This window comes from Grammomys surdaster, unplaced genomic scaffold, assembly GCF_004785775.1.
Source record: "Grammomys surdaster isolate TR1022 unplaced genomic scaffold, NIH_TR_1.0 125934, whole genome shotgun sequence".
Taxonomy (NCBI): domain Eukaryota; kingdom Metazoa; phylum Chordata; class Mammalia; order Rodentia; family Muridae; genus Grammomys; species Grammomys surdaster.
This window is the reverse complement of record NW_021620757.1, coordinates 438,630-455,165: the sequence shown is the minus strand read 5'-3', so window position 1 is coordinate 455,165 and position 16,536 is coordinate 438,630. Positions and strand designations below refer to the sequence as shown.

General features: G+C 40.6%; 1 protein-coding gene and 1 pseudogene across 1 annotated transcript; one reads left to right on the top strand and one right to left on the bottom strand.

The window, feature by feature from the left end:
• Positions 1–3,745: 3,745 nt before the first annotated feature.
• LOC114608716 lies at positions 3,746–4,172 on the bottom strand (annotated as a pseudogene).
• Positions 4,173–8,042: 3,870 nt separating this feature from the next.
• Positions 8,043–16,052, top strand: Fam216b (family with sequence similarity 216 member B). The gene is made up of 4 exons (XM_028752692.1): positions 8,043–8,125; positions 10,227–10,342; positions 11,953–12,073; positions 14,150–16,052. The coding sequence occupies exons 2-4, from the start codon at positions 10,244–10,246 to the stop codon at positions 14,299–14,301; spliced, it is 372 nt and encodes a 123-aa protein (XP_028608525.1). The 5' UTR covers positions 8,043–8,125; positions 10,227–10,243; the 3' UTR covers positions 14,302–16,052.
• The last annotated feature ends 484 nt before the right edge of the window (positions 16,053–16,536 follow it).

Genomic DNA, 16,536 nt, shown 5'->3' with positions numbered 1-16,536 from the left:
GAACTAAGTGGCATACCTTAAACCAAATCCTATCTTGAGATCTCAGAAGACTCTCACTGTACACAGCTTCCAGTCAATCCAGAGGCAACACCGTTCCTCTGTATAAACTGCATTCTTAGGGTAACATTTTCCTTGCTTCTCATAAGCCAATAATCATCTCTAGCCAGTGTAGCTTCCTTATGGACAGTTTCTGCTGATCACTTCAAATTTACATTTGAACACCCTTTGACTTTCTAGATCCAGCAGACATTTTTCTGACTGCTACCATGTCCTGCTCCAGGGGCACTGCAGGGGAACTCGCGGGATCAAGTCTTCTTTTAACCTCTGAAACAGCTCAATAAAACTTTTCATTTAAGTTTAGGAGTTTGGGATGAGCATATCCTTCCAAATGGTAGTCAATATTGTCTTCTCTATAAAATTCTACTTGCAATTAGTTTTATTCTATTTGAAAAGTTTTGTTAGAATCTACTGGATCTTTTTGCTTGTTGGTTTGATTGATTGATTGATTTTGGTTTTGGTTCTGTCCTAAATTGAAGCTATAAAGCATCTCATTACTCTTAAATCGTAAGATACTTTCTAAAACATTTAAAGCTCATTATTGGGAACCATCTGCCAGTCAGTTGTCTTCCATTTTCTCTTTCAAAGTTTCAGTCTCTAATGACATAGGCAAACATTGGACACATTTTGAAGTTCTTAAGCCTTTTGCCTGACCTCCTGGTTCCCAGACCACAATGCCTTCTTCCATTATTGCTGATGTATGTTACACGGGGCCCACTCTCTTCTAGGTTCATTATTACCATACTTTGTCCACAGCAATAGGAAAACTGCAAATGCATTTCCCAAAATTCCTTGCAAGGTAGCATCCAGGGGAGACATGACATGGAGGTTTGGGGAAAACAGCTAGTTGTCATTGTCCCACTCCATCTGACTTCTGCTTTATCTATGTTAGTAGCAGCACCAGCAGTAGGGACAATGGCAGTGGTGGCAACAGTCATATTGACAATTAGGGCAGGAACATTGAAGTAAGCATCTGGGTGACTATAGAAGAATGGAATCTGGGCAAAGTTATGTTCTCTTTGTATTCGAGGTGGTTGAGTGTAATAGCTTAGTAATGACTATGTAATAGCTAAGATGACCCAATATTGCCTTTTTTATCCCAGCTACTAGTAGCACTTCTGAAACTCACAGCCTAAGATAAACAGCTTCCTTGTCAAACATCTGCATCTGTTGGTATGTCCCTGACTGGGCAGATGCCGCACCACACTATAATGAGTGAACGTGGGTGTGCTGCAACACCAGCTGATGCTGTGTGTTCCGAGGGGCATCATATTCTGTAAAAACATCCAAAGAAAACTCAACGGGCAATCTCAGCTCTGCACACACAGTTCTTTGTCTCCCAGGAGAGAATAAGCAGGCCCTCAGATCCTGTGTGAGCCTTCGTGTTCCCCACTGGCATTTACTGATCTTGTCTGTGCCATGCTTATTTCCAGAAGGAATGTATTCAAATTATTGACAAGAGTAGCAACACTTTATTTCTGTAGAGTGCTTTCTTCTTTGAGGCTAGTGATTCAACACTCTTATCTACCTGAGCCTTTTCTTCCCTTCAGCCAAAGAATTTTCAATCCATGTTTTCTTTTGGCATCTCTGCTTTCATTTTCTCTCAAGCTCTTTCTCTTTGCAGATAAACTGTATTCAGGGGGAGTATTTTCAATCCTTCCCTTCATAGGTAACAATTTTTAATTAATTTTTAGTGGGTGTATATAATAAGTTTCATACAATTCATACATGTGTATTCATGTGATTCATACAATTCATACATGTAATTCATTCATTTGCTTCCCTTGCCTTCTCTTGTCACCCTTACCCTTCTCCCCAGTGCTGCTGTCTCTCCCTGAAAATGGTCCTGTTTATATTTTTGTCTTTCTCATATATATATATATATATATATATATATATATATATAGGCTTGCATGGGTGTTTGTTTTTCTTTATTCTTTTCCAGTGTCCTCTCCTCCTTTTCACATCTTCTAATCCTTTATCATATATGTGCACACACACACACACACACACATACACACACACACACACATATTCTATGTATGAAAAAACATAATGCTCATATTTCTGAATCAGTCTTGTTTTGCTATTTTCCTGCAAAACGAAATAGTTTTAGTCTTCTTTATGGCTGAAAGGAACTCACTGAATATATGTATATTTTAAAAATTCATTCATCTGTTCATCTCTATATGTGTTGGTTCTGTGCCTTGCATATGTAAACACTGCTGCAGGGAACAGAGGAGAGAATGGGAGTCAGTCAAAAACTGATGTATGAGAAAGACATTTTAAATATCTGATACTTGGTAAGTATCCTAAATACTTACCCTTATAATCTCAGATATGTGTAGTTCTCATGATTCATCTTTAAAAAGCTTTTGTTTCCCAGCATATGGAGACCTTTACAGAAATCCAAACTGGTCCAAATTCAGAAAACAACTGGCCATGGGGTACCCAGCACCAGCTGATACATCTACAACACAACCCCTATTACCAAGGCTCAGGTGATGTCAAAGAAGAGGGTCTCAAAAAGACTAGAGCCAGAGGACCAGGAAGACTGCTCCAAGATTGTGTGTTCTAAATATGACAGGGAAGCTGCATTTCTGAGATGTTGAATCAAACCTTAACTTGACCACAGCAGTTGACATGTCAGTGCGAATGGTAGAATTTCATGGGGCCCCAACCCTAGATGAGGGGCTACAGTCTTATAGAAGAATGTAGTTATTTCTATCTTAATTTTCAGTAGCTTTACTGGATACATGGGTCTTGGTTGGCAGTTATTTACTTTCAGTACTTGAACAGTCCATACTTTGCTGTGAGCCATGTTGGCTTGGGAGTTTGGGTTGTGATCTCATTTATTCTTGAGTTCTTCCTTTTGGAGGTGAGTTGGTATTTTCCCCTCACAGGTTTTAATACCGCTTATTTGCTTTGTAGCTTTTGACAACTTGACTATAATGTATTACAGAGATCCTTTTTTTTAGATAGGAACAGTTGGAGTTATCAATGATTTTTTATTCAAATGTCCATTTTCATCCCCAGTTGGGGATAATTATTTTTTGTTTCTTATGTTTTTAGGTTTCACCTGAGATACTTTATCTTCCCTATGGATCCTCAGTTTCATCTCTGGATTGTATTCCTGAACTACTGAAAGTCATGATAATTAAAAATAAAGCTCTAAGTGTTTCCAAAAATTGAAAAAAAAAAAGACAAAAATGAATGCATGCAGTACTTTGGCTTTTTCCTGTTTCTGTTGTTCTTCATTTCACTTGATGGTTCCCCACTGTGATTTCTATATTTGAGCCATTACAGTTTTCATTTCAAGCATTTCTTTTAAAATACATAGCATTTTAATTAACTATGAGATTTTCATACATGCTTACAATATATTTTGGTCATATTTACTGGACTCCTTTCAACTGCTCCCAGATATATTCTCTAACCCGTGGCTTCCTCTCAACTTCATGTCTTGTTTTTTAATAACCCCAGGTCTTTGTGTTGTTTATATAGCTCTGCATGTGTGGGCATCTGTTGGGGCATGTGGGGCATAGTTAACTTACCAGTGGGCATACCTTAACAAAACCAGATTCTCCCTACTCCAGACACCATCCACTGTCAAGAGCTCCTCAGCTAGGTGTGAGGGCTTGTATGTCCCTCTCCACTTCGTGCTGAAATTCTCCCTAGGTTTATCTTTTTTTTTTTTTAACGAGCCAAAATTGTATTTATTTCTTGCATTTGAAGTATTCCTCGATGACATCCTTGGCCTGAGATTCTTTGCCATAGTCCTTAACCACTACACAACTGCAACCAACCACTTTCCGTGGCTTCCCTTCTCGATCGATTTTACAGAGGCCCACCCATTCCCCTAGTTTCTTGTTGTCGTCAACCTTTATCAGGTTGATTTGGTGCTCGGCACAAAGTGCCTCCACCAGCTTGACATACATGGGCTCATCACAGTTGGATGCAAGCACACAGAGATGGGCTTGGCGCTTGTCTAAGGCTTTGGCAGCTTCGCATATGCCACGTGCTAGGCCATCGTGGATGAGGGCGGTCTTCAGCACCTCTTGTAGAGCAGTGTTGACGTCCATTACACCTCCAGCAACTATGCCTTCCTCGGCCATGGCGGTGGATTACGAGTATCACCGAATCTTGAATGCACCCTGCCCTGCCCTGCCCTGCCCTGCCCCGCCCCGCCCCGCCCCGCCCCGCCCCGCCCCGCCCCGCCCGCAAGCCACTGCTTTTCACTTGTCTTTTCTGGGTTTTTACTTCTGGCTCTTGCAGTGTTTCTGTCTCCTGTTCCATGATGGCCTTGTTGAGCCTTAAAGGATGCCCCTTTTATGTCTGAGGATGCCACAGATTTACCCTCTGCATTTCCATAACTTGTGAGTTTCCATATTAACCATGATCCACTGCACAAAGAAGCTACTCTAATGAATTATGAGAAGAGTCCTAGTCTACGGTTACAGAGAAAGGAATTTGGAAGGTGGTTTGATACTGTGTCCATTTAAGAAAATAATAGTAGACTCACCTCTGGGCTGTGTGAGTCCCCTAGTCGTGAGTCTTTGGCTGGATGCACAGTATCAGACATAGATTTCCTCCTGTGGAGTGGCCTTAAATCCAATTAGAAAGTAGTTGGTTATGTCCATAGCATTCATACTGATACTGTACCCATGTGACTATCTTGCTGTCAGTCACTTTTGTAGCTCGTAGGCTTCATAACTTGATGAGGCTATTCCTAGCCTCTAAAGCTACTCAAATCTAAAGATTGAGTGCTAGGATTCACATAGGAGTTAGAAGATCCAGGCTTTTTCTTTCTGTGATTGGGTTACCGCACTCAATCTACTCTTTTTCACTTCCATCCTGCAAATTTCTCATTTCATTTTCTTTAAAACTGAATAAGATTTAATCATGTATAGATACTGTGCTGATTTGAATTGAAAATGTCCCCCATAGTCTCATGATTTGAACACTCAATCCCCAGTTGGTGGTGCTCTATGGAACTTTGAGAGATTGGAACCTTGCTGGAGGAAGTGTGGCATTGGCATCTTTGAGCTTATACTCTTGCTCTTCTTCATGCTCTCTCTCTCTCTCTCTCTCTCTCTCTCTCTCTCTCTCTCCCTCCCTCCCTCCCTCCCTCCCTCCCTCCTGTTTGAAACATGTGACTAGCATGTCATTTGCTCCTGTGGCTACGCCTTCCTGGCCTGTTGCCATGGCTTCTTTGCCTTGATAGGTTCTATCCTTTTGGAGCCCTTCCTCCCTTATGGTGTTTATGTCAGAGCTCTATCTCAGCAGCAGGGACATAACTGATGCTGGCTCAAAGTTTTCATTACCAACCATCAGTTGATAGACATCTAGGTTGCTTCCACATCTTTGCTATTTTGAGTAGAGCAGTGATGAACATGGATGAGCACCTAGCTCTGTAGTAGCAAGTAGGGTCCAGGTATTTTCCCAGAGATGGTGGGGCTGGCTTACATAGTAGATCTCTACCTAGATGTTTAGAAGCCAACACGCTGCTTTTCACAGAGGCTGTACCATTGGTGGATTCCATCAACAATGCAGGAGGCTCCCTTTCCTTAAATTCTCAATAACATCTGCTATTTGTTTTCTTAATCTTAGCTATTCCAATGTGGATGGGATGCATTTTCAAGTTCTCTATTCACTTTTTGGCTAAATATCACTTTCCTTACTGAGTTTCTCTCTCATGGTATCAAGTTTCCAATCCATGGTGATGGGTCCTGTCTATGTTTCTCCTCTCCTTTCTGGGTCCTGAATTGATTTTCTTGCCTCACTAATCTGATTGTTTGCATCCACTTTGCAGTCACTGATAGCATTTATAAATTCTGAGTCTGTCATCCAGGGTTTCATCCATTCCAGTGTCTTTGCCCTTTTCTAATTATGAATTTTTAGAAGGATAAAATTTTCTTGATTTTTTTCATGATTTGGGTCCTTTCTGTGTTATGGTTTATGCATCTTTTGGGATAGATATCTTTTCTGGTTTTGTGAGTCTCTTAGTGAGCAGTTTTACTTGGGGACCTAATATCCAGCACTATTTACCATGAACATAATAAGTTGTCATAGAAGCAATAACACTAAAAAAAAAATGGATATAGAAGTATATTTAAAACTAACTATAACCAATTGTTAAACCACCAACAGAAAAGCGAATGGCAAAACTAATGAAGTGCTTTATTCTGTTGAACTTGTACTGTGCCTAATGTAGTCAAGGATCAAAGGTTTAATCATTTTCTTTGTGTACCTGGAGCTGCTTCTGAGCATGGTTAGCTTTGCAGCCTGTGGGCCAGGCAGGTTCCCACTCAGCTTTCTTAGCTTGTACATCTTTGGATTGATAACAATTAAGTCAAAGGGCATCTCCTGAACATATTGAGGTGTGGGAGAGGCTGATGGAGCACTGAGGTCTGTTGCTGAAGGACCCATACCAGTGCTTCACAATCTTGCTAAGTATTAACCGTGCTACAGGACAAGGGAGTGTGCAGTGGTGTCTAATGGGCCTGAGAAGTTCATGATAAAGAAGAAGCTATGCAGCTCCAGAACCTTGCTGACTTCTGTCTTGGGGCTATCAATCTCCATGGAATTACCTATTTCTGACAATAATAATAATAATAATAATAATAATAATAATAATAATAGGGCCACCAGCCTTCGTAGTCTGAGCCTCCTGCTACCTGAGCTTTCTAATCATTTCCATATAAAGTTTTCATCAGATCTGTTCTTGTTTCACAAAGTCACCCCAATGTTTGCAGGCCTCCTTACCAGCTCAGTCTTAAGCAATATGCTCCCTGACATGATTTGGGAATAGCCCCGAGTGTAGAGAGTGCCACAGTGGACTTTTCCAGAGCTGAGTTGTGGCACATACAGTTATGTCATGCCAAATCCCTGGAAGGATGTGGAACTTGTGAGAACTGAAAACTTACTCTCTGTGTAGAATTGACTCTTTTCATACATAGATGAAGAGACACGTGTGTGTGTGTGTGTGTGTGTGTGTGTGTGTGTGTGTAGGGTGTGTGTGTCCATGTCTCCCTCATGTGATACAGTGTGTTTGTGAAGTTGTGGTTCTCTCCAGCGTGGGACTTAAGTATGAAATACAGGTAGTCAGGCTTGGCAGCAAGCATCTTTACCTAGGGAGCCATCTCACCAGCCCTCTGGTTGGCTGTCTTACATTGTAGAAGAGTCTTTGGCTTGCTTTCTCCCACTGGGGAGCCTGGTAGATTGGCTCCTCATTTTTCATTGCTCAGCCTTTGGGTTTCTCCAGGCTTTTCAGCTGTCTCTGGATTCTTTTGTGCTTTCTCATGCCCCTCTCAGTTTTCTCTCTTTGTATAAGGTCCCTTTTACATCTAACTTTTCACAATCCCAGCATTACATGGAGACTGCTTCTAATCTTCCTTCTTCGTATACAGTTCACACAGTCCCAGAAAAGATACTCTTGAGAAATAATAATTTCATCACAGTAAGGCAGGTCAGTGTAGGCAATATCTTTTGCCACATATGTAGCTTCTAATCAACATAGGTATAGATAATGCCTATTCTCTCTAAGAAATATGAAGAAGGGCATTGCACTAAACTATAAAGTACTTCTGTATGTTACCACAGTTAAATTCCTGTATATAGGAAATGTAGTTAAATTTATGTATGTAGGAACCATTACTTCACCATTCTGAGCAAGGGGATGAATGTTTCTGACCTCAAATTTGGGTAATACACATGGAGTGGCCTGCTGCACTAACAGATTTCTTTACCTTTAATCCTTAGCATCTATCGACAGGAACTTTTCTGCAATGTCTTCATATAATACAGATATGATAGGCTTAGAAGTTGATCCTTCATTAGACATGAAACTTGGAACAACAACAACAAAACCTTCAACTGTGCTCTTGAATGTCACCAAAAGGCATGCCAGCCAAGTTTCTCCAGCTCTTTGTCCCATCTCCTGGTGTTGCTTGGATATAGTTTATCAACATACTTAGTTTCTGCCACTACTGTATGACTAGAGAACACTGCAACAACACTGCCTTGGATACAGATGCTAGCTTTTAAAAACAAGGAACCACATTACAAGGTAAGTTGTGTTTAAGTAAATCTGTCCTTTGGTTTTAGATCTCAGTTAACTTGTAGGTTGTTTTTGTCATGTATTCTATGGGTATTTAAACTAAACTTTATCCTGTGTAGACCCCTTGGATGAGTAAGATGGATTTCTTCAGCAACAGCCCAAGAAAAAGCATATGTGAGCCGCATGCTCACGTGCTACAAGAAACATCATCAGTTATTTTCTCTCTCACTCTTTGAAGAAGGGAGGAATCCTAGCTTTGAAAAACAGTTATTATTTGCTCCACAAACCTGAAAAATGGGAGGAGGGATATTGAAATGATTTGAGTGAAGGAAAGAGTATATGTTTCAATCAGAGAGAACATGCAGAGAGTATGTCTTGATTGGTATGGATCCCTGGGTACCCACTAAAGAAAAGCAGTATTAAATAAAATATTCATAGTTTCATTTATGAGCTTATATCATGGAAACAGAACACAAAGAGGTGTTGGCAGATGTTTCTACAATAAATTTCAGGTGCAGAAGATCCCCAGGGTTAGGTCTCATATCTGAGCCAATCAGAATCCTCAAATGTTTTGTTGTTGTTTTGTCTGTTTTTGTTTGTTTTTTAGACAGGGTCTCTTTATACTGTCCTGGAACTCTCTATGTAGACCAGGCTGGTCTCGAAATCACAGAGATCTACCTGCCTCTGTCTCTCCAAGGGCTGGGATTAAAAGCATGTGTCACCATGTCCAGCTATTGAAATATTTTTAAGAATGTATATGTGATGCACCTGTGTGTGTGCACGTGTGCATGCATGAGCATTTGCTGGGGGAATATAGAATGAGAAGAAGCAGGCACAAACTGAGAGTTCTATACTCATGATCTCAGTGAATTAAACAAACCATGAATCAGGCATTATGCCTACCATTATGAAGATGACAGGAGGGAGGCTAAGAAGGGAAGAAAGCCAGGTCTGTTGGTTCTAAAGCCACATAGCCACTTCTAGGTTCTCTTCTCTAGTTAGCCCGTGACCTAGGCATTGGTAATAGTCTGCTATATTTGGAGAGTTTGTTGCTACACTTGATTGGTTGTGTTCTTTCTGTCATTTGTAGCTTGTACTATTGGGACAGGCAGAGGAGTAGGCAGAGAGGGAAGTAATTGGTTTCTATTTGCCTCTGCAAGCCTTACTAATGCACCCACTCTTCTCAGTGTGTTAGGTTTTCCTCATTGGAGAAACCTCAGATTCTAGACCCTAAGGCACTGAGAAAGGAGATGACATCACTGCAGGGAAGCCTATTGTTCCTACCATATTCAGGCAGGGACTAAAACATGACTGAGCCCAACGGTTTATTTTGTAGCACAAAGCAGTGTGTTAAAATGAAAGATCTAAATGTACAAGAAATGGACACACTTGTGTCTTCTGGTAGTTGGATTTTAGGAAATATTTAATGGTCTAGGAAGGTTCATGAGATATCTCTATTATTATTACTTTTTCCTAAAATCAAGTAAAATACCAGCTAAATCAATAAATGAAAACTAATCAAATGCCAACAAAATTTAAGGATGGATAAACTTTTTTAAGAGTTATTTATTTATTTATTTATTTATGTATATGAGTGTTCTATTTGCACATCTGCCTGCATGACAGGAAAGGGCATCTGACCTCATTATAGTGAGCAACTATGAGGTTGTGGGGAATTGAACTCAAGATCTCTGCAAGAGCAGCCAGTGCTGTTAACCACTGGACAATCTCTCCAGCCCTGGATAATCTTATTTTCTTCTCTAATTTGAAATTTTTAAACTCCTAAAGACATAGGCATTTCTTTTACACTCAGATAACAGCACTATTTAAAACTATAAAAAGCTGACTTCTGTAGACTGGACTGTCTCTACAAGCTACCACACTGGGCACAGCGAAGCAGGAAGGCAAGGCCTCTGGACGATTCCTTTTGCCACAGGGAGGGAGGACAGGAGAAGATGGGGAAGTAGGAGATTGCAGAGATTACTTATTGGAAATGAAAATATTTTTCTTTGGAAAAAAATTACTAATCTGCTTATTAAATGTCTTAGGTCCATCTCCAAAGCTGGTTAAACAGAATAAAAACTGATGCTGTGTTTGTTATCTCTTGGAGGTACAAGATAAAGAAAAATGCGGAGAGACTTGAAAAAGCAGTACAAACACCAGAATGTTCCACGAATACCCCGAATTCAAGTCCCTGCAGTGGCTGCTGACAATTCATTACTGAAGGTGTGACATCTTGCTCATAGAGGGAAGGGCTTGGCTTCTCTTTTTTCTTCGGAGGGTTGGGGACTTTGTGTACTGTCTGTGTGAGACATAGATGTTGTTTGACCCGCATACATGACTGTTGAAGGAGTCAGTTAATGAGCGCTGGCAGAGCCTCACTCTACACACCCTCTATGGTCAGTGTCTGAGAAACTGTCGTCTTCTTACATGCAGACCCATCACCATGGGACTCACAATATCAACAGCATGGCTTCCTACTTGATCTGTCAGCATCTTTCCCACCTAGCTAATTATAACCTTTCACTTAAAACTTCTCTGTAAAAAAATCATTTGTCTCGCATCTCTCTTGAGAAAGATAGAGGACAATGAAAGAACATGCGGAATGTAACCGGATACTTTTCGGGATATTTAAAGTTTTACACAGGTAAGGAAGTAGGCAGAGTTTTTCTGGATAAATAGAAACTATAACTTTCAAATTTTTTATTTGATGCAAGGGAAATTCTCATAGTACCAGAGAGCTTTGCTCTTGAGGTGGGCTAGCAATTTTCATATTGTCTTGTCTCTGCAATCATGTGAAAGGCTTAGTTAGTTATTCAGGAATGAAAGCCATTCTCTTCCTCCAATATACTATACTACAGAAACTTAGAGAGAATTGATGTCTTGAATTGTGAGGCTCTTGACTTACTCTGTGTTTACTTTTAATATAAAATTTAAGGGCTTTAGACCAAACAAAAATCGTCTCACAGACTTAGGATTTTAGCCCCCCACAAGGTGTCTAACCAGTAAACGTCACCTTAATCTATACTTATATGTAACAGTCTAAGTGCAGATATCCCACGTGGTTTTCAGTTGGCTTTGAAATTTCTGTTGTTTTGGTACTTCGTATCCAAGACAAAGGTATTTTAACTTGATATTTCTAGGATGTTGATGTCGTTATCATAGTCTCTCCCCATTTATTTTTGAGACAGGGTTTCATGCAGCCCAGGCCAGCCTTTGTCTTACAATGTAGTTGAGGATGACTTTGAACCTCCCCCTCCCCAGACCTCTCTTTGAAGGAAGATCTCCTCCTGCTGGCATGGAACTCACTGGCAAACTAGGCAGGCCTTGAACTTGAAGTGTCCCTGTGACCTCTGCCTCCTAAGTGTCACCACTCCTGATTCCTCTGTTTCCATAGCACATTCCACTGCCAAGGTGGATCTCATTGCCCATTTGAGCCTTTATCTATATTCCTTACTGGAACTTTCCACTGAACAGCTCAGCTGTCTGGAAGCCTCCATACTTCAGGCCCTGTATACATTCCCATAACCTAAGTTTCTCAATTACGAACCAATAAAATCTTCATATCCTAGCAGCCTTTACATCTCCCTCAGCATAAAATCATGACCTGCATAACCCAGTACCATTTCCTTCACTGTTTTCAGAATCATCATACAAGAAGAATATTGTTTACATAAATGGTGAGAAGAAATTTCCTGATTATTCGGGTCCCATGTACTGTAAAAATAGGTGTCACCTTAAGAGAAGCATCTTATTCCTGTGGCCACTCATTTTGAATGTATCGCACACTTTTAATTACGTAGGAATTTATCAAAGTCACCTCTTGGTTCTGACAGGACCTAAATCAAGGGCAGCGGTGCTACTTGTACAGCATCATGAGGATTTATGACTCCAGGCCCCAGTGGAAGGCCCTGCAGACCCGCTACATTCACAGCCTTGGGTACCAACAGCATCTGGGTGAGTTTAACTACTTTCCTAGAACTAGGAATATTAGTAAGTGTCTTATTCATTACAGCCAGAAGTCACATCTCCAGATAAATAATTCTAGAAGAATGGCCTCTGCTGACCTATTTTATCAACATGGTTGGCTAACCAAGTTTAAAAATGTTTATCCCTGACAATAGACAGTGAAGTTTTATAGGTGAATTAAGAGGGTTTAAAGAAATTAGAGTATTGATTCTTATAAAATGTTAACAACTCTCTGAGATTTATATGAACTTGATCTAGTAGATCAATATCCCTGGACTTGGAAAACCAACATAAGCTCAGACAATGGCTCCCCTCCTTACTGTTTGTGTAAGATCAAAGATAGTTTACTCCCAACAATAAAGACTACATCGTTTGAGCATTTGGCATAGTCCATACATCCAGCCAAGAATGTTATCTACAATATCTCACTGTCTTCCCACTTTATAGTTATGGAACAGAATCACAGGCAAATCATGTAATTTGGTGAAGACTGTTCAGCCAGTCATTGTCAATCAGGACTTCAGGCAAGAGGTGGCTTCTCCAAAGATCATGGCTTCTATCTGCTCATGCTTTGGTCTTTTTACTTTTCTACTAAATCCACTCATATCTTACAAAGCACAGATGGTACTGCGGTTTCACAAGACATGAAGAGATCATGAGCATCAGCTTGCTAGAAGCCCTCATGGCTAAGTCCTTTATCTTACAGTAACGACTCTAGTTACTCGCCTTCCACCACACAATTCTCCCAACTCGGGTAGAAAACTGAAAGCTACAAGAGTTAAATAACTTGACGAGGGTCACACAACTAGTAAGCAAGGACCTGGGATTTGTTGATTACTGAAGATTATCTGAAGGGTGATGGAAGCACCAGCTTGTGGCTCTGTTTTCAGAGCCCAATACCAAAGAAGCCAATAAGCTTAAATGCAGGTACACTTACTAGTGTTCATAAAGGCAAGTGCCATCTTACTAAAATGCAAATTCCCAGGCCTTGCTCTCTGAGTTTCTAATTCAGAAGGTCTTTGAAGAGATTGGAATTCTAAATTATAATGGGTATTTTTTTAAACATATGGATCCAGAGAATCCAGTGGTTGCTGTGAAGACTCTACTTTGAGAAACACTGAAAGAAATCATATATACCTTTTTAATCAGATATTATTCTTCTCTGCATTAAAGACATTTTGCTATCTAAGACAAGTTACATGGGAGGCCTACTCAAAGTTCAAGTTTCTTTCCAAACATCTTTGACATGCGAGTTGATGACTATAGTCATTTATGTTAGTTGGCTCTTCTCATTCATGTGACAGAAAATCTGCCAGAAATAGCTTTGGTTAGAAAGGACTTATTTTGGCTCACAGTATCCAGAGGTGTCAGTCACTCATGGCAGGGAAGGGGTGACAGAGGACAGCTTTTCACATTCTACCAGCCAGGAGGAAGAGAACTGGGAGCGTGGATACTCAACTGGCTTTCTCCTGTTTTCCTTCTCTTTTCCTCTAGCTCTTCACCCCCTGGCATGGTGCCAAGCACACTCAGGCTGAGTCTCCCCCAGCTAATCTTCTCTAGAAATGCCTGCACGCTGATACCCACAAGGTGTGCCCCAGCAATCTTTAGATTATTTCTAAGGTCATTCAGATTGACAGCGAGGACTGATAATCATGATAATCATTGAAGGAAAAATAAAGCAAACCAAGAGATAAACACTTCCTGTCCTCAAAGACAGTATAACCAGGCAATGCTAATCACAGAAGTAGAACCTTTGTGCACCTCTGTGAAATTTTTTTTCCTATAAAAATTGTTGGGCTAAAGAGATGACTCAATGATTAAGAGCACTTGCTGTCCTTGTGAAGAACCTGAGTTCAGTTCCTAGCACTCAACTGGCTCATAACACCTGGAATGGCACCTCTAGGGGTTCTGTCACCTCTTCTGGCCTCTAGCAACAGTAGGCAGACATGTGGTACACATCCACACATTCAGGCAAAACTCTCATATGCATAAAACAGAACTAAATAAATCTTTCAAAGATAAATGTTGACACTGAAATCCCTCTCATCCCCCACCTTCCCCCAGGTTATATCACGCAACAGGAGGCCTTGTCTTGTGCTGCTGTACTGAGACATTCAACCATTCGAGCCTCAGCCACCGTTGTTCCTCAAAGGACTATTCTCCCCAAAGTTTTCAACCATGCAAAGAAAGTGTCAATCAGCAAAACCAGAGTTTAGAGTTGGATCCCGGGCCCCACTACAGCATGCTGAGCATCAAGACCTTAGACAGGGCACAGTCTCTGAAGTGGGCAGCTCATCTGTGTATTCTTGGCATTTTAGTGGGTGCTTGGTATGTGTTTCTTGGATGACAATGAATAAAAGACTAATAATACAAACTCTAGAAGTACAAATAATTCCTTTTCCACATAAATGCTGCCAATAAGAACAGGTTGGAAGATTTGAAAGCTATTGAGCAGAGAATGAGCAAGCTTTAGCACAAATAATCTGTAAAAATAAATGGACTTTCAAAGCTTTCAATATAAAAGCTTCTTATGAGTTCCATTCTCCCAGAGAAATCTGCAGAACAGTCAAAGGGAACAAGGGACAGCACCTCTAGCTCTGGGTGATCACTGCCCATTGTCCATCTGAAATACATGAACCAACACAGTCAATACAGATTATAGAGGTTTCTGGAGTCACGCTGTTAGTAATAAGTGCCATGTGCCTCTTCCTATCCCTATCCCAACCAAGCAATAATATTTACAGTGGTCCTACAGTTTCTAGTTCTAGACTGACTCGATCATTTTGTGTCATTTTGAAATTTGTGCTTATCAGCCCATTACTGCCAGGAAGATCCTATACAGCTGTAATTGGCCTTGACATGGATAAGATAATTCATGCGCACACCTGCCCCTGGCAGTCACAAACACTCTCAGCAGAACAGAAAATAGCCCCAAAGAATTGATCTCATGTCTTATCTCTGAGGATTTTAAGAATGAATACAAGACCATGCAAATGAGCAAATAATGAGATAACTGCCAGGCAGGTCTCTCTGCAAATGGTACAGTCATATTAGTTATGTTTACTAGTTACTTTCTTCACTAACAAGTTTCTTATGTGTACCAAAATTAGTGATCCCATACTAAGTCAAGTTAAAAAACCGGTCACTTCCTTATCTTTGGTTTTTAAAAATGTCATTCATGTCAACCAGTGACTATCACCACATGAATAAATTGATTGGGAGTCACCACATGAATAAATTGATTGGGATAGAACTTAGTTGACAAGAGAGATGGAACATTCATCTGAAAGGAAGATGTCACAACATTACCAGACCCTTTTCTGGCCAAACCCAGAAAGAACCAAAATCCTTTAAACCCTCATTGGTGATGATTGTCTTCGCTCTATATCCATTAACATAAAAGTTATAAAATCTGTCAAAGGGTTCTGAAGACTCTCATTGTAGAGTTTACAATTCTATCTGATCTTTTTTGGGTGTGGCAAGAGATATGGTTGTCCCACCAGTCCATCAGGAAGTCTTGGGAAAGCAGTACTCACCTTTGACCAGATGGAGACTATTCTTCTATAGCTCATACTGTCCATCATCAACAGGGGAGACTAATCATGAAGAATCCTCTTGACAACAGCAAATCCTGCACTGACTCAAGTACTCTAAGTAGACCACACTGTTAAACTTAAGGGGTTGTCAGGTAAGCTTTTAAAAAAATCAAGTACAACGGAGGTGAATTATGAGGTAACTCTTGGAAGTGACATAGGATGGGGGCAGCCCTAACAGTCTACACTAACCCTCTCGTTTCCACACGTGCCTTTAATCTCTGTGAACTGCTGACATGTACTTTATCATGGACTGCTTTTGTAATTTGATTGGCCTAGGTCCCTGCTGAGTGAGCATTAGCTCCTGGTACAGAATAACAAGAATAACAAGCAGGTAGGGTCTGTGCTGCAACCTTGAATCCAAAAAAAAAAACGGTCTCAGACACATTTGTTTCGGCACAAGCTTTTACAGTCCTCTGGACCAGTGAATGTTACAGGCACATAAGAAGGACAAATGGATTTAATAGATGTAAATCCGTGTGGAGCCCTTCTTTCAGGTTCCCCCTTCTGAGAAGATAATGCTCTCCCATAGCTGGAGTCCCACACTTGAAGCTTGGGAGGATGTGGTAGGTTATCGAGCTAAAAAAAAAAAGATGCTCACTGAAAAGGACTCTGAGAAAGACTATCAAGGAGGTAGAAGGGACACATGAAGGTTTTAGGTAACTCTACTGCTTTGACATTTCAGAGGCCATGCTGCTGGCCATGCTGCTGCGGTTCTCTATGACCGATGACTGCTATCAACACAGGTAGATTAAGGGAACTTTTCACCTAAAATTGCTTTCACCTGACTGTGGTAGTCAGTCAATAATGCTTGTTGAACAATATACAAGTTTTTTCAGAGAGTCTGCAGTCAGACTG

Coding starts and splice junctions, on each gene's coding strand:
- Fam216b (XM_028752692.1), top strand. CDS start 10,244: ATGCGGAGAGACTTGAAAAAGCAGTACAAACACCAGAATGTTCCACGA. Junction 10,343..11,952: donor CTGACAATTCATTACTGAAG/GTGTGACATCTT, acceptor TGGTTCTGACAG/GACCTAAATCAAGGGCAGCG. Junction 12,074..14,149: donor TGGGTACCAACAGCATCTGG/GTGAGTTTAACT, acceptor ACCTTCCCCCAG/GTTATATCACGCAACAGGAG.